The sequence below is a fragment of the Cavia porcellus genome, unplaced genomic scaffold, assembly GCF_034190915.1.
Source record: "Cavia porcellus strain 051 isolate PalLab524CR breed Dunkin Hartley unplaced genomic scaffold, mCavPor4.1 scaffold_1, whole genome shotgun sequence".
NCBI classification, from domain to species: Eukaryota; Metazoa; Chordata; class Mammalia; order Rodentia; family Caviidae; genus Cavia; species Cavia porcellus.
This window is the reverse complement of record NW_026947484.1, coordinates 212,696,190-212,715,918: the sequence shown is the minus strand read 5'-3', so window position 1 is coordinate 212,715,918 and position 19,729 is coordinate 212,696,190. Positions and strand designations below refer to the sequence as shown.

Below are 19,729 nucleotides of genomic sequence, written 5' to 3'. Positions count from 1 at the left end.
CTGTGACCCTTGTGCACTGGCCGTGACAGAACTAAGAAGTGTCCTCTCTTCCCCAGTGGTGTGGGAATGAGACTGTTTATAATGTTGGCAACTCTAGAAATCCAGTTGATAGTTAGTCCTCCACTCTATTGGTCTCTGTACTCCCTTAAAGTAGACAGTGGACAGTGGCTACAGAAAGCACACAGCCATTTTCCAAAAGCTCTTTCTTGGGTTTTAAATTTTGGATGTGGGATTGACAACTACCACTTTGGAACCTCAGTTGAAATTGAGGAAGAAGAGTCCCATTTTAAAACCCTGTTACAGGACAAAGCCATTCCAATAGCCATGAAGGATATCTATGACCCCGGATTCTGTCACTCTTAGCTATCCAGATTCCAAGACAGAGACACTTTGGGCCCAATGTCATCATTTGAAGTGACAAAGCACCTTCATTTCTGTTCATGCCTTCTAAGGTGTGGCTAGCATGTCCTTCTTACCGGCCATTCCTCTCACATGGGTGTTATTCTATCACTTCAGAGATTACACCCACTAGCTGGCTGCCAGTCCAGGCAAGCCCTCTTTGGGTACTAGAGATAGGCATGGCTGGGACACAAGATTTTTCTGCTTGTTCACTCACTGTCTACACTCTCTTCCCTGTCACCAAATTCTTGCCATGCCTTTTGTTTAGACACTATGGTTGGGGTGGGTTAGAATTGATTACTACTTAAAAGATGCTTGTTGATTTCAGAAGCCTTCCTAGTGAGTAAATGTGTGCTCAACTGTACTATGTCCTCCTAGGGGGAAGGGAACTCTAGTGCTCCCCTCCTCCACACTGAGGCCCTGTTTGTCTGAATGCAGCAGAGGACTGTGGCCATGGACCAATGATTCTTTCACTACTAATTTGAGTGACGGAAATAAATTCATGACTTTACCCTGGAAAAAAACCTCAACCCTAGACTAGCAATGAAAGATGTTAGTCTCTAAATTGTTAGTAATCCAGGTGTAACAGGTGAGAAAGCTCGGATTAGTTATAACTGGGTGCTTATCAGTGAGCACTGAAGCATTCCAGTTTAAAAACAAGTTTGACCCTTTTCTCAATAAAAATCACAGAACTCCTTTTGCAGGATGACAAATTCTGGATTTGTGGGGCCTAAAGTCACATGGTTGACAGCAGATATAGCACATGTGTATGAAATGATCTCATAGCATTGGCCTGAAGCCAAGTACAGGAACATGGTTTTCTGGTCTTGGAGTTCAGGAACAGGGAGTGTGAGGACAGATTTTGTAGTTACAAAAGGAGTTGGTTTTGTTTGGAGTAGCCTACAAGTATGAGGAAAGGGGTGACTCAGTAAAGCTTTCACTACAGGAGTTATAGCCTCAGCCAGATGGTCCTTCCTCTCATCTCTACTGTCCACCGTGCTTTCCTCACCCTAAACCTTAACAGTCAAACCAGGTTTGGCTCCCTTCAATGCTGAACCCAAGCTGCCTCTCTTGCTTCTGCCTGGTCCCACTCTGATAATGCACTGGACGCTGCAAGAACGCAGGAAACAGCCTCGCCTCCCAAGATTTCTATTTCTAAGTCCTTCCCATTCCAATCTGATTTCCAACCATATCTAGGATCACACTGTCTGGGACTTTGACCATCTCAGGTGCTTGTTGTTTACCAAATTTGTAAGTTAACTCCTTATCTTTAGCTCATCTTTTTAATGAGACACTCTATAAAAAGTAAAAGGAGCTAGAGACCCTCTTATTAAGACAAATGGGTGTTCTCTTAGTGCTACAGACTTTGTCCTCCAGCAGTACAGGAGGAATTTAGGAGCTAGGTGGAGATATTCCCTGAGACACCGACAACTCACTCTGCTTCTAGGCAGTGTGGGAGCTTTGTTTATGGGTGCCTCCTGCTGCCCTCTGTGGCCCTAACATTAGGATCTCTAAAAACATCCCTCTAAATCTGGGGATCCAGCTCCCCCAACACTTTTCAAAGCTCTTCCCCATGGATTCTAAAAACTAAAATCAGTTTACATCTGGTTTATATTCTCAGGTCCTTCATACAAAGGTTGAATCCTTCGTATGAAGGATTGTGAGCTGAATCCTGGAAGAAATGTTAAGAGGTCATTGGGTCTCTTAGCTCAGCTCTAAACAAGGCTGGGTCCAATCCTTTGGGGAATTATATTAGGCTTTTGGTGAATCTCTCAGACACTGCCGAAATCCCAGACTCTTCAAAGCTATTCCCTGGGATTTCCACAAAATCTTTCCAGTTGTTTTTCTTAGTTTTGAGACCTTTCACTTAAAAGGCAAAATTCCAGTTACAAAGAGGCAGGCTGGCCATAGGGAATGAACTATGTTAATATGGCTAGTGTGCTTTTTTTTTTTTTTGTCTCTTTCATTTTTATTGGTACCGGGGATCAAACTCACGACTGCCTGCTTGCAAGGCAGGTGCTTATGCCACTGAGCTAAACCTCCAGCCCCAGGCTAGTGTCAAGTAATCCTTCTCCCTCTTTTTTGCTTTTGGGGATGGAGGCCAGGGCCTTGTGTATTCTAGGCACACCTCCAGTCCCTACCTTTTTCTTAAAAAAAAATCCCTAAAGCTCATCACTTCCAATGGCTGAAGGTTTGTTTTGTGTTAGGGCTATTGCTTTATGACTTTTTAAACACACTCGAGGGCTCAAGGGCTCAGATGCACAAGACTTTGGGGTTGTTGCTTTTGTTGTTGTTTTTCCAGGCTCAAGTGAACCCCCACTTTTACAGTGGATTAGAACTGTGTCTACGGATTTGAGTTTCTCCTTAAGATAAACACATCTACTAGGATTGGCTGGCTAAACACCTCAAGAAATCACACTCCAGCTCCCTAGAGAGAAATGTGCAATCTTCAAATTCACTGCTGGATTTCTAAATTCTTATGCACAATTCACCAGCTCTAGGATTTCTAAATTCTTATGCACAATTCACCAGCTCTAGGAAAATAAGAAAAAGTATGTTACCCTCATTCTCTGTGGGCTCCCCCCTCCCTATTCTACTTTATGATGCCTTTCCAAGGCTCCTGAAAATCTCTCCACACCTCTTCCTGTGTATCAGACAGGGAAGTATGTGTTTATTTTGTATTACAGTGCTGAAACAAACCATGCCCTTCCCCCTAAAATCGTTTCCATATATGAATATAATTTAACTGGTGTGCGGTCCTATGGACAGGGACATCGAGTTTTCAGGTCCCAAGGCGGGCCAATTCCTGAACCCTCATTTTCTCTTCAACTCACACATGTGACGACTATGGGCCTTTCCTCCCCTTTTTCTTTCTGAGATTTCTTTGCCTGGGAGAGTACCTAAGCTGGAGGGAAACCCCCACAGCACGGGAAGGAAGCATGTTATGTACAGGTACCACTCCTTATGGTGAAAGTAATCAATATGTACTGCAGGTCATGTACTAAATAAGCCTTGGGCTCTAACCACCTGGAAGAGCCTTATGGCCTCCATCTCCCACCACATGTAGGTAGCCTTCTAGCTCCTAGGATTTTCATGGAACCCCTGAGACCAGAAGGCAGGCTGAGATCCAGTGACTTGAGCACTGAAGCCAACTCTCACCTAAGATCACACTGGAGAGCAGTCTTACTTCTCCAGTTCTGAACTCGTCTGGGCCCGATGTGGTGGGGTGTTGAAAGCAGGATAAGAGGGGCCGCTGCAGGATCCTCCTCCCTGCATTCTCCACTCAACCAAACTCCCCAGCGCAACTCAACAAATAGTTCAAGAATCGGATAAGCAGAGGGAGCAAGGGCGCGGCCCTAGCTGTATCATTGCACCCCTCCTCCCAGACCCGTTTCCTCGCCTCAACTTCCAGTCTGCACGGTTAGCTGCGTTCCACCATAAGGAGCGCACAACCCAAGCTCAGATGCAGCGTCGAAGTCCTCCACATCATTCCCACCAGACCCAAGCAGCAGGGCGAGGGATGGAGGAGGTGCCCTACTAGGCCTAGCCTCCCGAGGCGCTCCGGGCGCCACAGCCCTGCCCACTTCCCAAGGGCGCGCGCCGGCCAGAGGACATCAGCGTAGTGCGCTGCTGAAGACCGGCTCCGCGCAGCAGCTCCACACGCACCAGGTGCGCGCTCCTGGCCCAGACCTGTCAGTCTGCCCGTCACCACTCAGACCTCCAAAACAACCCGCAGATGTACAGAAGGAAGAGGCCGCGACCGGATCGCGGGGGCAGGGGGCGGGCCGGGGTCAGGCCCAGGCTGCGGCCACGCCTCCTCATTGGGCGGGACTAAGTGGAAGGCCGGAGGGGCGGGGCCTGCCGGGGCTCCCTCCTCCCCCGCAGCGCCCAGTGAGCTCCGGCCCCCAGCGCCCAGCGCGCCCTCCCCCGGCGCCTCCCCGTGCGGGCCACTGGAGTTTTTAAAGTACGCTGGCAGCTGCGCGAGCCGGACATTCGGGAGCGGTGCGCTGCAAGGTCTCTGCGCTCTCGGAGCTCCCGCCGCAGCTCTCCTGGGGCGGCCGTACAATCCTCGGCAGTGTCCTGAGACTGTATGGTCATCTCAGCCGCTGCGCGCGCCCGGACCCGGACTCCTGTCGGCTCTGATCTTCACAGCCACTTTTATTTTTTACTTTTTTTTTTAACCCAGAAAATTAACTCCAGTTCGAGGGGAAAAGGAACTTTGGTTCCCTTCTCGCAGCTCCCTTTTCGTGTCTGACAACCTCCTCCCACTCCTTTTCCCGACCCCGCCTCCAGGTGCAGGTTCCTCCCCGTCACCTTTCTCCACCCCCTTCGTCCGCACCTAGCCGGCCGGGCGCCCGCAAACTTCCACCTGATCGTGCGGGGCGCTAGACCCGCGAGCTCTAAGGAGCGCTCACGCTCGCCCGGATCTCGGGGAACCCGCGAAGGCAGCGATTGCAGCCTCACTGACCGGCGAATTCAGGTGCTTATCGTCTCCAAGGGCCACGGCGACAATGACAGCTGACAAGGAGAAAAAGAGGTAAGCTGGTGTCAGGGCCGGTGAGGACGCTGGTCCGAGGCAGTGGCCGAAATGCGCAGGAGTGGCTCTCCCGCAAGTGCCCCGGAGAGGCGCGCAGAGGTCCTGAGTCCTGGGAGGTGGCACGGAGGACATGGAGCAGAAGGCAGGTGCCGGCTTTGGGGCCGCGGAGCTTGTGGCTTCGCTGTGGAGCGTTCTGTGGCGGGGAGGAGGCGGAAGGAGGTCGCAGCATTTCAGGCGCTCTTGTCCTGGGGCACCAAACTACAGCGGCCAGCAACTTGGAATATTTCTGGGTTGATACCCTCGACTTTCTCAGGTCTTACGGGCTGGAGCCGCAGCCGCTCCGCTCCTCTGTTATCCTCCAGACAACCCCGGGGGGGGGGGGGAGGCATTTCTCCAAATGCGCTCCTGTGGCTGCGCCGCGCCCCCAAAGTGGCTCAGAACAGAACGGGGTGCGCGGCGCAGAAAAGGAGCGGCAGGGTCGGGCCGAGGTCTCCACTGCCAGACGCCACCCGCATTTGTACAGCTCCCCCACTTGGCCTCCGCAGTAGGAGAGTAGTGACCCGGGTTGCCCTGCGGGGGCAGGTGTCTTGGTGTGCAGGGCGGGGATGGCGACAGCAGCGTCCCGGGGACGACTGACTCCTAAGAGGACAGAGAAGGGCAGCTATAGTTTGCCTGAGCGCCTTGCGGCACTGGGTGAGAGGCACCTCGGTCAACCCCGCTGCCCTTGCGAGGGCCGGCCCTTTCCGCCAGTGGCTCTCGCTTGGCCTCTTGCTCCGCTTGTGTCCACCCGCGGGAGCCCAGCAGCGGGGAAGTGGTACGGGACTGGGAAGCCCGAGCGCTGCCGGGAGGGCCAGCCTGGCCCGGAGGGCTCGGTGTCGGAGCTGACTTGCTCTGGTTCGGAGCGCCACTGTGGGACGGGAGCCAGAAACAGCGTATCCTCGGGTCGCGAGCGGCGGCTCCCACCGCAGGGCAGCGATAAGGATTTGATAAAACTGGTCGAGTCGCACCCGTCCTGGCCGGGCGCCCGGGTCCTGCACTCGGGGATCGCCAAGGGGAGGGACCTGGGCGTCACCCCTCCGTCGCGCCCCTGAGGCTGAGCTCAGGTGGGGGGGGTGGGAGTTAGAGGGGACCCCTGAAGGGCAGCCTGTGAGGTTCAGTATTTTTTGTGGGCCGCCAAGCAAGAAATAACACTTTAGGATGCCGACCCAGTTTGTAAAGCCAATCATAACGCTAATTGTAATGTCTGAACAATCAGAAAGCAAAGTTTGAGTCAGCCCTTCGGCGAGGGTTCTGGGCCCTTCAGCCAGCTCGGAACGTATTGTGCATTTTACAACAATGATACCTATCAGGGAATGTCACAATCGTGGAGGAGGGGTCTGATGGTAATCTTGACAAATGTGTGAAGTGTCAGCATCTCCGGCACACCTCGTTGTCGGGTCCTTTGCTATTATATGTCTGTCCATCCTTGGCACAAACCTGAGAGTAAGGGAGAAAGTTTTAGATACAGCCGGCTGCCTGCCGCGTCCCTTTGGTTTGAGGGCTGACGGAGAGGTAGAGGCAGCCGGTGGAAGCGGGAAGAAGGCTGTGTAATGAGCCCCCAGATTATTGGCCAGAGCCGCAGCGTTCAGAAACCTTTGCGGAGACTGCCTGTGAAATCTCCAGGAGGCCACTCCATGTGTTGCGCAGCTAGACTAGTGGCCCTCTGAGACCTGTCTGGGTTTTTGCTTGAAGAATGGCAGGACAAATAGTGTGTCCTTCTCCATCCAAAGTCCCATCCCCTTGATCGAATCGGTTTTTTTGTTTGTTTGTTTGTTTTTTTGAGGCTCATTTACTTTCTCATTTGGGTTCTTTTGGCTCAAGGCTTTTTGAGGAATCAAGATGTCAACATTTGTGAGCTAGTGAGTTAAGAGTGTGATGTGACACCGAGGGGGGGTTCCCTGTTGATTATTCTGCCTACTAGTTGTTAAAAGATCTGTGTTTCTTTTGGTTCCAGAGTAATTTCTTCTCCAAACTTTTGTCATATTCCCTGTAATGCCCCTCAAGAGGTGGGTAGGATTATTTGGTTCCAAAACTTTTCTGCATTGACAAAAACGTTAAAATGTTACAATAAAGAGTTTGCTTTCTAAACAGTACTAAAGTAAGCTCCTTTGGCTTTTGGTGGAGTGAAGTTCTCAACCAGTCATGTTCCTGATTCTAAAAGAACGAAGTATGGAAGTTCTTGAGTGTGGAGGTTGCAGAGTGGACAGGGGAATGTAAATAAGAGCCTTAGATAATAAAGGATCAAAGTCCAGTCACAAAGCCAGGCTCAGGTCTGCACACCTTGCAGGAATGGCTATGTTAGTGTTGGACCAGTGATGAAAGGGGAATGGGAGACACTGGACCAGAAGTTTCCAAACTATCCTTCCCTTCCCATGTCAGCTGGACTTAGTTGTTTGCCAAAATAAAATCAAAGTTCATTTTTTTCCATCTCTAAAGGAAAAGTATTGCTGGACAGTTTTAGTCAATTGAAGCATATTTTAAATATGTATTTCTCTGATATTTGATATCAGTTTACGTTTTATTACCAAAAATGCAGTATGGTGCAGAATAAATATAACACTTTGTGAGTTTAGGTATTGACATTTTAATTTATACAGCTTTTATGAAGTTCAAAACAGTGCTGTGGCTTCAGGCTTTTTCAGTGTTGTTGATGAGAACCTCAGAAGTTTTTCATGAGGGAATTTGAAAAGTATCTAGTCAAGTATTTCTCTCTGGATAAGGTCCTGAGAGGTTATTAAAATGACTTCTGTAGACACAAGGAAAATTAGTACTGATAAGAATCAGAACCCTGGTTCATTATGCTCAATTAGCATTTATTTTCCTATCATTTTCTGTCATTCATTGAAATGCCTGTGGCCAATAAGGTTATCAGAAAGGTTTAGAATATCCGATGCCACCATAGGTGGTACAATGTTCCCCAAGTCACTGAATTTTGCAGAACACAGATTTGCTTTTCTAGGTACTATAATTATAAGAACTTTTGGCCTGCGGCAGAGGTTTGTTTTGGGGGAAAAAACATCAGAGTGTGTGCTAGTCTCTGTGTCTGTAAACCCAAGAGAAGCATGAATTCTTTTCGTGCTGTCCCTTTATTTCAGTTAGAAAAAGATGTCTATATAGATGATCTTATTAAACAAAACTAGTGTGAGGACGCAGGTGGGGTAGATTATTTTGTGAATTAGAGAACATTTCACAGCTGCTAGATTGCTTCTTGCACAGGGTGAATTTCCATTTTCAGTAGGGGTGAAAACCGTAAGACTGAGTAGCTTACATCCAATGTAAATCAGTTTCTGTCTTTCCTGTTTCTGGATATATATGTAGAGGATGATTCTCGACTTTCTAGGAATCTGTGATATAAAGTGTTTAGAAATATAATTATCTAATTGGTTTCTTCTTAGTCCTACAGGACTAAGTATCCAAACACATTTGAAAATACTTGCTATTGTTAATTATCCCAAGATTTAGACTTTTCCACTTTTCAGGAAATCCCTATCCTCTGCCAGCTTGATTGTTTCCCTTTTCATTTTAGCTTGATGGATCTTCTCTTTGGTTTTTAGTACTGAAAGATCTGGCTTTTACCAATATTGTGTAGTTAGCTGTGTTTGTCCCCACGGTCCTAATTCCCTTTACCCCACACCTACCTAACCCCATGGTGTCTGTTCTCATAATGATATTTTCCATATGAATCAGTAAGACAAATGTGTGTGAAGACTTCCTCCTAATTTGGATAAAATGCTAAAGAGAAGAGTAGGCAACGGGGGATGTGGTCCTTGCCTTCAAGTTGCTTAGTCTGATTGAGGTGGGGAGGAGGGACACACAAATGAACTTAGCTGAAAATATAGCCCATAGCTTACACGTGATTTTTCTGTAGGAATCAAATATTTTGAAGCAAAAGATAACACTCTAAGCAGCATTTAAGGTGTGTGTATGTGTGTTTGGGGGTGGGGTTCATAGAGTCCCTGGAGTCACAAAGAGTAGGTGCTAGAAGGCCCAGAGGGGTAGCTGGTGTTTGGGGGTAGTGAGAGTAGGGAAAACAGAGGAAGTTCAAGGGTATTCTCTATCATGAACTTTGTCATCATGGACAGGCTCCCCAAATCAACTGTTTGCTGGACTTGCCTCACTTGCACTGGGTGAGGGGCATGGAGGAAAGAATCTGGTAGGGTTCCCTAAACTGCAAGGGCAGAGAGGCTCCTGGCTCAGCTTAGGAGAGCCATGGAGACAGCTGTGACCCCAAGAGCCACTGAGAAGGAAGTGGGGCCTTTTTACCCAGACTGTAAATTGGCATCAGGGGGTATTCTGTGATTTTTTTTTTGAAACTGTACCACGTGTTACATAAGGACATTGTTTTTCCTGAAGGAATCTGTTCAGCCCTTACTGGCCTTTCAAAGTTGTTTAATCTGGAGAAGGCCAGCCCTTGCACTTGGATGTCCCACTTGGTGACTATTTTAAAGCACTTTAGAATCCTTCTGTTCAGGTCCCAGACCATTCCTGTATTTCCCAGTCCATGTCTTTTCCTGCTTTGCAGAGGAGATAAGAAGTTGGTTTGTGCATCTAGTAAGGATTTTGAGGTGCAACTTTACCTTTTCTGTAGCTGCCAGGCTTGTCTGTCCACCTGCCCATGTACCCTCGGTAATGGATGGAATGGAAACCAAGTGCGTTAATTTTGGTGTGATTCATTTTGTTAATGCTTATTAAGATGCCGGTGAGAATAATTTCAAACACATTTGGAAGTCCTTCTATCGCCTAGGTATGTGTATGCCCTTAAGATAAATCATATACATGAGGACAAAACAAAAAACTGAATATTACATCTTTTTGCGCCAGCACCATCTTCAGAACTTTACATGGATTCATTCTTTTAATCCTCATAACAACTCATGAGATAAGCCCCATTTCACTGATGGGAAAGCTGAAGTATAGCAAGGTTACCGCCCAAGGTTACAGGTAGCACAGGCAGAGCTGAGAGTTAACCTGGGCGAAGTGGTTGCCACCTTCTGTACTCTCACCACTGCCTCCTCACCTTACCCAAGAGACCTATAAAACTGTTTACTGCCTTGTGTGAATGTAGTAAGCATGCTATAAATGATAGCTGCTTTTGTTGTGTTTATAATTATTATAATGACCTTTCTCTTTTGTGATTCATCCCTTATATCAAACCTCACTGTCAGAAACTGAAGGTCTGCAGGTAGACTTGGAACCCTGGAATTTCTTATCTTTTGTAGATTTTCCTCAGCTCAGACTGAAGGGTGGTTTTCTACTGCTCCTAGAAGTTCAAAGCTTTCCACCTCCCTCCCTTCGATGGTGGCAGGACTTCAATAACTACTCAACCTTCGGACTGCATTGTGCTGCAGGACCTGTTAGGAGCTCTTCCTCTGTGGCTTCTGAGGAACCATCTACCAGTCAAGATGTACAGGACTTCCTCTGGCTCTTTTGATCTTTTGAAATCGCAAGCACAGGAAGGAAAAGATGGATGGGGGGATAAAGAATAACTGTGATTGTTGTATCCTTATAGAGCCCTTTCTCTGGTGAGCTCCAAGCTTTCACAAGACCTGGCCTCTCTCCTGTGAATCTAGAGCACTTGAAGAGTTTTGCCAGTGTGTTGTTAATAATTGCACCGATGTGTATCATAACAGAGAAGCCAGCAGTTGTGTATTACCGCACATGCGGTGGCTGCCAGTGAGTACTGTATGTGTCACCAATAGCATAGATGGTTTTTCACATAGAGGTTGGGTGTCATTTGATGCCAGTTGTCTGTTCCTGCTATTGGAAAACAAAAAACTGATCTGAAAGCATGAATTAGGAGAGTGTTGGGCTGCTTTGAGATCCCATATGCCAAAGAGGCAGGTGTGTAGTAGCCAGAATATTAACTATTAATAAATGGATTTTTCTAATATCTCAAGAAATACTGGTTTGCTCAAGTGCCTCAGGCTATTTCCAGGGACCACTAGCATGTCAGCAATCTCCAATTTTATGGTGTCACCACTGGAAGCCTCACATGTTCCCAGGAGGCACATTTTCACCTCTTCACTTGGAAAGATTCTTCAGTTTTAAATTATGAGTGCTAGTAATGACTGCAGGTAACAGATGAATTTTTTTCTCATGCAGAAAAATACTTTAGAAAGCGTAGCTTGTCTATAAGGGAAATTACTTCATTAAAATGTATATATTTATTTGTCCTGCACTCATCTGACACTTTAAAAAAATTCTATGAAGCCACGGAAGGGAATTGTCAGAACTTTTTTTTACACCCTGCTTTTCCCCTCTTGATGGCACCCTCCAATAAAAAATAAAAAGCTCCCCAACCCTAATAGTTAAATGCTAGGAATCATAGTAGATCAGTGATGTTTTCCTATTAGACATTGTAATAAAACACGTGGGCCTGCAAATGGACCCATTATCTCACAGTTGTGTCTGTGCTGCTGCTGGTGACTTCCACTACCTTGTTGCCTGTTCCCCAAATGCTCCAGGTATAGTTAGTAGCAGTCTTAGAAGTTAATCAATGCTGAAGTGGCTTTGGTGGCTTCTTTTGATCTCATTTGTTGTTTGAGATGTCAGATGTTGGCCTGTGACTGTGAAGTCAGTAGTTTGTTATGAGTAACAGGACACGAGGGCTCAATCTGAGAAGCTCAGAAACATTTTACAGATCTTTTAAAATATATCAATTAATACATAGAATTTTTTGGTGGTAATCATTTAAGTCACCATACGGCATGTCCAGGAAGATGGTGTTCTCTCTGTCTCTCTTGATGTTTCATCACTAGTAACAATTCCATTTATAAGTTAACTGTCATGCATTGTATAAAATATGTCCTGATTGCCTCTAGAGAGGAGACAAGGAAAAGGAGGACGAAATACTGTCCTCATCTTGCCTTGGGAGATGGAGCTCCTGAGAGAAGCAGCAGTCTCAGCACAGCCTGGAGTCTGTGGCAGGCTGCGACCCTGTGTACCACCTCAGGCCGCTGCTAGCAGCTCACGGGCCAAGAGCACAAAGCGGTGACTCAAACTGCTAGGCGAACTCTTCTCATCACTAATGAGTAATTACAGCAAATATTTACAGGCCTCCTTCCTACCTTTACAACTTCCTGTTGCTGAAGCACTCCGGAGTGTTGGGAAAGATTATTCTGGAAAAACACCATACATAGTTGCAGGAAGAGTACCTTTAAGTGCACAGAAAAAATGTTACTTGGCTATGTTTATAAAGTCTGTGTGGAAACAACAGAAAATTATGCTTATGAGGGACTATTTGAGAGTTCCAAATTTCAGAATAATTTTAAAAGGATCAATTCTGAACTATCAAAGATGTGGGAAAATAGGACAAATGATATTTTTAGAGCGTATTCTAGAAATAATAGGACTGTGCAAGTTAGTAAAGTAAAATTTGGAATTGAAGCATGGACTAATATTAAGATAAACATTCTTGATGGGCATGGTGGCTCACGCCTGTAATCCCAGCAGTTGGGAGGCTGAGGCAAGAGGATTGTTGTGAGTTCGAGACCAGCCTGGGCTACAAAGTGAGCTCAAGGCCAGCCTGAACTGCATAGCAAGACCCTGTCTCAAAAAGACAAAAAACAAAGATAAACGTTCTTATGAACAAGCATAGGATCTCCATAAGATTTTCCTGAATGAAAATATTCATGCTTAATAGAGCAACAAGACATTTAAAATATGCTCTAGGGCTGGGGATTTAGCTCAGCGGCATAAGCGCCTGCCTTGCAAGCAGGCAGTCATGAGTTCGATCCTTGATACTGATAAAAAGGAAAAAGACCAAAAAATAAAAAATAAATAAATAAATAAAATATGCTCTGTAGGGGATTCAAGGAGCAAAAAGAATATCATTCACCTTATAAAGATTCCAGAATAAGTCCCCCAAATGCTCATTTCTTATGTACTTAGTTGAAAATGCAGTCTGGTGAAATTGTTGTCTCAGTAAATTTCTGTAAGCCACTGTCCCCTTGCATTGGTCTCCTGGGTTTCCAAGGGTTTTCAGGTGCTATTTTAGAATGACAGCATTCACTCCAGCACTGGCTGAGGTCGATGGAGCTAATTTTGGTGCCCAGAGTAAAGGGAGAGAGAAGGCGTGTGCAGAGCCAAAAGGTCCTGGGTTTGGAGCAGTGTGGTGTTACCAGACACACCGCATTTCACCTTTAGAACCTTCATTTGTGTGCTTGCACAACAAGTGTTTACCCAGATGTTGAGATAAGGAAAGTATGAAGGTCACATTTCACTGGTGACAAGGGAGCTTCTATAAATGTAACCATATCACTGTGAGCAGGAGTCTGTCTTTTATTCTCTACCCAGGGCTTAGGGGAATTAAAGGTGGTAGGACATGGGAGCCAAGACCTTTCCCAGCCTCTTTCTGACCTTCTTGCCATCTCTGCTTGTTTTGACTTAGTGATGCACCGCTTCCATTTATTTGGTGAGGACCTTTGTGGTGGTCAAGTAGGCAGAGAGAAATCCTAGTTAGTGTGTGGTTCCCAGCTCTGGAGTCTTCTGTCTTTCCATGGCAGTTTAGGCCAATGCCTCTCCTGACTGTCTGCCTGATGGGGGAGTGCCTAGGCTACCAACCTAGGTTCCCCAGCCTCCCCCATGAAGTTTGCAGGTGTTGAGACCACCCCCATGTCAGGTTCCCTTGGTAGGATTGCACTGTGCTAGAAGCTCAGAGAGCCTTCAGGGAGGAAAAGGGGTGTCTGTTGTGGACTTGGCATTTCTCTGAAGGACTGTGAAGGATTAGTGAGACACTCAGAGCTCAGCATTCTTCTAAAGGACAGCCTGGTGGCAGTGGAATTTACCTTGCTGCAGCAAGGAACCTACTCCGGCTCTCCCACATCACTCCCCATCATCCGGGGTGTCTTCTGCCTCCCAAGACAAGCTTCTTGCCTCATCCCAAAGGCAGTGTCTCGGTCGTCATCTCTACCTGTCCCTCACAGTGGCACATACCTAAACGCTTTTCCTGCCCTCTTACTCAAATATCTCATACTTTCTCCCCAGCTTCCACTGAATTCCATAGTAATTCCCACACTGGCATCACCCCTCCATTTCCTACTAGCTCTTGATTATGTTTTCCACAGTGCTTGATAGTTCCTTATTCCTTAATGACATTTCATTTGTTCTTGCCTGTGGCTCATGAGCAGGGGTTCTAATTTTCTTGTGCATCCTTGCTGCTTCATGTATTGATTGATTGGTTCTGGTGATTGAACCTAGAACATTCACATTAAACTATCATCATCATCAACATCATCATCATCATTGTCATTATTATCTTGAGACCAGGTTTGCTAAGTCACTGAATGGTCTGGGCTAGGTTCAAATTTAGGATCCTCCTTTATCAGCCTCTCAGAGTTCTAGGATTACCACTACTTACCACCATGGATGGCTGCTTTTTTAAAAAAAAAAAATCTGAAATCATGTTCAGGGTTATTTGTTTCTGTTTCTGTTTTTCTATGTAATCCAAAGTAGCCTTAAAGTTGTGATCCTTTTGCTTCAGTTCTGAGTGCTGGGATTACAGGTGTGTATTATGACCATCCCAGGTGCTTATGCTCAGTTTCTTTTTTTAATCACAAAAATGCTTTGTTAGTGTCCCTTTGGGTTACTTGGAAAGCCTGCCTCACTCATTTTCTTTTAAAAAGGAAGAAAAATTGGTGGGGGAGAAACCACAGGCAAACACGACTTTATATCATATGCAAGCATCAGGCTAATATTATGTAGTGCTTCACATCAACAAGGCCCTATATACTCTATCAAGGCAGATACCAGCCAAACAGGAAAATACTCCCTTAGCCTCAAAATTTAAAAATTTCTAAATGGCAAAGTTGTACTGGTGCCACCAGCTCTCAGAGAGCATTTGCCCTGGGGAGCCTTCCTTGGTAGCCGCACATCGCTTTCCACGGTTTTTATTTGGTCTCCATTCCGTCCTTTGTCATCTATGTGACAGCGTAAGGAGAGAGCTATAGCAGTGAGGTGGTGAGCTCTGCAAGAACTGGGTCCCAGTCATCTTTTCCTGTTCGTTTTTCCCAGAGTGCCCTGGAGCAGAAGTCTGTCCACACTGAGTTAGTCAGTTGTTTGTAAACTAATTCTGTGTCAGGAACTTTGGGAGCTCAGTGTGAAGAAGTCTTGTCTTGGATCAGTTTAACCCATCCTCATCATATGCGCCACATGGACCGTGAGATTTGTAGGGCGCTGGCCTCATTACTGTGTATAATTGTTTATAGATTATCGCCCATTTCAGGACTGTGGTGCACAGTAAGATTACAAAGAGATGTTGGATGGAGCTTATGTTCTGGATCTTATAAAATGATTTATTTGTTTAAAAGGAATCAAGCTGTGTTATGTACATGTGCACACACCCCACAAGGAATGTAAACATTATGTACTGCAAACATGTACTAATAAAAAAAATTTTGAGATGGCTTATGTTAATGCATATCCTAGCTGCATCTTTAGGACACTGCCGTGTAAGGAAGTCAGAACTAGTTTAAATAAAGGCATGGAGTCAACAGCAGGATACTGATAGGAATTAAGTGAGAGTGGATGATCACAAATGGATCTTTTCCATGGTAAATAGTTAGAAAAGAAAGTGATTGCCTTCAATCCCAGGGAGGTTTAACCGGAAAGAATTAAACTCCAGGTCTCAGAACAGGTAGAATCTGTATAGGCAGATGGGCATGGGGCATTGCAGTGGAGGTGGACACTGACTAAAGCAATAGGACAGCGGTTGGCAGTGTGTAGGCCAGGGCTAGGAAAGGCCCCTTCCAGACCTGGACCTGGAGCTTTCTTAACAGATGAGAAATAGAAACCATTTCCTGCACTGTGCTGAAAAGTTTAGGGATGGGCTCTCCTGAGTCATGTTTGATGAATTTTGGGCTGCTTTGGTGCCACAGGGGTAGTGCCTGCTTCTTCTGGAATATTATACCCTCCAAGCATGAGCCTGGTTGTGTGAATATCTGGAGTGGTTGGAGGAAGCCATAGCTACCTCTGTAATACTGACCTCAAAGGCTTCCGATACCCATTAGGAGATCATCTGTGAAAAGTACCCAGGTTGCTCTTTGGGGCCTGTAGCATCCTTTAGCTGAATGCATGCTCTATACGAGCCTTTCTAGATATATTGTGGGGACTGGAAGGGGACAACTTGCACTGCCCTGAGATAATAGTGACCTCATCTTCATGTTCTCAGGCTGGTAAAGCCTTTGTGCCCTTCATGCTTTCATTCTATCCATTCTTGCCATTTCCCATTTTAGAAAGGTAAAATGTGCTTTCAACATTCAGCTATTTGTAGGGAGTTGGCCAAGTCCACATCGGATTATCCCTTTTGCCAGTCTTACCAGTAACTGTTCATCTCATGCCTTTTGATGAGTGTGTGGCTCAGCTGTTCCTTGACCTTCTCCTTTCTTATTTCGTAGCCACACCATTCCCTAAACCCCAACCCCAGTGCTCTCAGTTCAATGCTGCCAGAAGATTAAAAAAAAAGGAGTCATCTTTCTGGAGTCACCTGGGTGGGGCAACCGGGCCTTCTTCTTCCCCCAGCAGGTGTAACCTTTCTGTTGGAGGAATTTAGAAGCATTTAAGGTCACAGCTGAATACTTGTGGGGCAAGTCCTGGCCAGAGATCCCAAATAACTGGACAAGAGCCCACTCCAGGGACAGCAGAGATCAGAGATCAGTAAGTCTCATCTAAGCCAGCGTATTCTGTCCAGTGGCTCTTTGAGAAAGGCTTGAAAACTCTTGGCTTGGAGTTTGATGTCATGATGAAAACTGCATGTTTTGTTGTCGCTTCCTCTTAGATACCTGCAGTGATCAGCTGGGAGAACGATGCTACCCAGGTCCTCAGTGCATTCTCTGTGAGCATCAGGCTTGAGCCCAGAGGAGACGGATGAAATAGTGCCTGTCTCATCTGGGACTGTCACAGCCAGAAAGGGACAGGGAGTCCAGGGCAAGGAGCTGTTTGGGACTTTGGGCATCCCCTGGGAAGTTGACCCAGGCCCTAAAGTGGTATTTGTTAAGATCTTTTCATGGTTAAAGATGTGAATCTAGCATCTACTTTCCAATAGCTCCACGTAAGCATCAGGAAGGAGAAAAGAAAGTATCTTAACCAAGTTCATTTCTGAAACCTGTGTTTGGTTCTGTGTCTGTTACTTTGTGTTCATTTTCTTTTCGAAGTCCAAAATTCACCTCTGCTGAACTTCTAGCAAGCTCTTTCCTTCACCCTGGTCAGTGAGATACTGGACTTGACTGTACCTGGAGGTGATGTGTCTCCAAGGCCACCATTCAGCTCAAGGCCTTGGGAGACCCCAAGGACCAGATGTCACAGGCAGAAATGAGTCTGAGCAGCTATGAACACAGATCCTCTGTCCTGAGCCGTCTCTTGAGCATATTTGAAACCGTTTACCATTCAGATCAATAAGCGCCTGGTTCTGGCCACCTGTAGCTCCTTGTATGGGCCCAAATATTACAAGACTATGACAACAGCCTAATTCTCCTTGAGTCAAATCTTCAGGGCTGCTGTTTATTTTGGACAGTGACAAAGTTTCTCTCACTTGAATTCCTTTGCCTCCAAAATTAGTGTCAGGGTGACCACAGGGTTTTGGCCAAACAGATTACAGATGCTGCCACTGCCCCTTCCCTTTCTTTATGTCCCTGGCAAAGCCTTCCTCCCCGTAAGACTAAGAGGAGCTCTCACAAGTCTCTAGGTGTCTATGTCTCTAGGTGTCTCTAGGTGTTCTCTGACGTGTATGATCTAGGACAGGAGATTTAGCACAGATTCCTATTTTGAGATCGACTCTAAGTTTGGTAAAACCATACCTTTCTTTTTTAAATCATTCTTCTTAAAAGTACATTTTAAAACTCACTTTTGTAACCATTATCTCCCTGGGGAGACCTTTGAAAAGGATAAAGTGCAGATCTTCAAAGTATCATAATTAATAGGCACAGCAATATAATCATTAGGTGCTTTATTACCTCATGGATTGATGTGACTGTGGCTGAAGGAGCCTTGGAAGAATCTAAAAGTGACCAGGTTGGTTCTCAAGGCTCCAAATATCCCTCCGGGCTGGGCTTTTCAGAACCATGGGCTCAATCATGACTACAGAGTGTGATGATATTTTTGCCCATTCCTGAGAGTAAGAAAATCTGATCACACCAAGGGACCACGGAAACTCTCCTCTGGGGTTTCACCTTCTCAGGGAAGACTTCCTCACCTCTCCTGTTCTTTTTCTTTTTTAAACAACACACCCCAGTGTTGTAATTCATTTGTTTTCTTGTTTACTATCACACCTCCCCCAGGCTGTGAGGAGCCGGGAACTGTGAGCCCTTGCTGGCCACCTGATGTATTCCCAGTGTTTAGGATGTGTTACACATACCCGTTGCTTCTTATATATTCATTCAGTGAAATAATCTAAGGCTGTTGGATCTTTATCCTCAATGTTATCATTTCTGACATTTGTTTAGTGCTGATTTTTTTTTTCTTGGAGCTCTAAACGCAGAGTAAAGCCGTTATCATTTTTGGCACATTCCTCAAACAACTGAAACACAAAAATGTGATCCCCATGCCAAGGGCTGGCAGCACCTATGTGAACCGCTTCCCAGCCCCAGACTCTGCAGGAGCCCACACTGTCTCTCTTGGCACCCCATCTTTTTCTGCTGTGGCCATGTTATTGTTTGTCTCATTTGGCAGTGTTTACACCAGAGGAGTTGGGGCCATTGTGCATTGATGGCGTCTAGAAGTACACAACAAAGTCCCAAGGGAGCATCACAGGGTTCTTACCACAATTAGCAATTGTCAGGCTGGGCAGTGATAGGGTGGGTACTGCCCCTACACAGCAGCACCTATGAATTGCCTGGCCCACTACAGAAACAAAAGGCTCTGGGGGCTCCTGCAACCCATAGCCCCACATCGGCCCTGCCCCAATTCCCTGTCCTCTCGCACTAAGGACCTTCCTGCTTGGAAAATATGTCTAGTGGGCTCCCGTGGCCTGCACAGGTAAGTGCTAATGAGTTGGATGATACTCAGGGCCTCAGTTTCTCCACCAGACAGACAGGCTCACAGATCTAAGGTTCTGGCTCCAGGATGGCCTGGGTTTCCACTAAGGCCTGGTCCCACCTCCTGTTTCTAGGTCCTTCCTCAGGAAAGGAAGGTGAGAAGTTCAAGGTGAGCAGCAGGGTTTGGAGGAAGCTTCTCCAGGTCCTTGTGACTACTTCTGTCCAAGAAGCAATTCCATTAGACTGGAAGTCAGTGTTGGGCCTGACCCAGCCCATTCCCATGAGAACAGCAGGACCTCTACCCTCCAGAAGGGAAGTAGACTGAGCAATAAAGGGGTGGCTTCCCCCAGAGGGACAGCTGTGTCTCTACCTCCTGCTGCCAGGCTGCTGGGCTGAGGGAGAATGCTGGAACAGGGAGACTTGGCTCCAGTTGTGACACATTTTCACGAGAGCTGTCACAGGCAGACTCCCTCTGAGCCTTGGTTCCACATCTGTTAGATGGTTGCTATAATCTCCACCCAGCCAGATGGATTAGAGCATCAAGAATATTTATACATTATATATACTATAATATATATACATGTAGTCATGTCCTGGGCTCAGAGCTGGTAGGTAATTAACACAAACAGCCTGAGTGGACTGTGCCCTGCGGCCTAAGGCAGCAAGTGAGAAAACTGAACTAGAAAGCCCGTGGCCTTAAGAGAAACAAGCCTGAAATTACTGAATGAAGTCATGTACATACTGGGGGAGGGGGTGATGTGCTGTGGGACAGAGGTGAGTCACAGTG

The 19,729-nt window shown here is 46.4% G+C and overlaps 1 protein-coding gene across 1 annotated transcript in view; it reads left to right on the top strand.

Moving 5' to 3' along the window:
* Positions 1–4,382: 4,382 nt before the first annotated feature.
* Epas1 (endothelial PAS domain protein 1) overlaps positions 4,383–19,729 on the top strand; it is an 85,760-nt gene continuing 70,413 nt past the window's right edge. Inside the window, exon 1 of the mRNA XM_063229097.1 lies at positions 4,383–4,936. Within this exon, the coding sequence (XP_063085167.1) occupies positions 4,911–4,936 (26 nt within the window). The 5' untranslated portion in view covers positions 4,383–4,910. The remainder of the gene's footprint in view (positions 4,937–19,729) is intronic.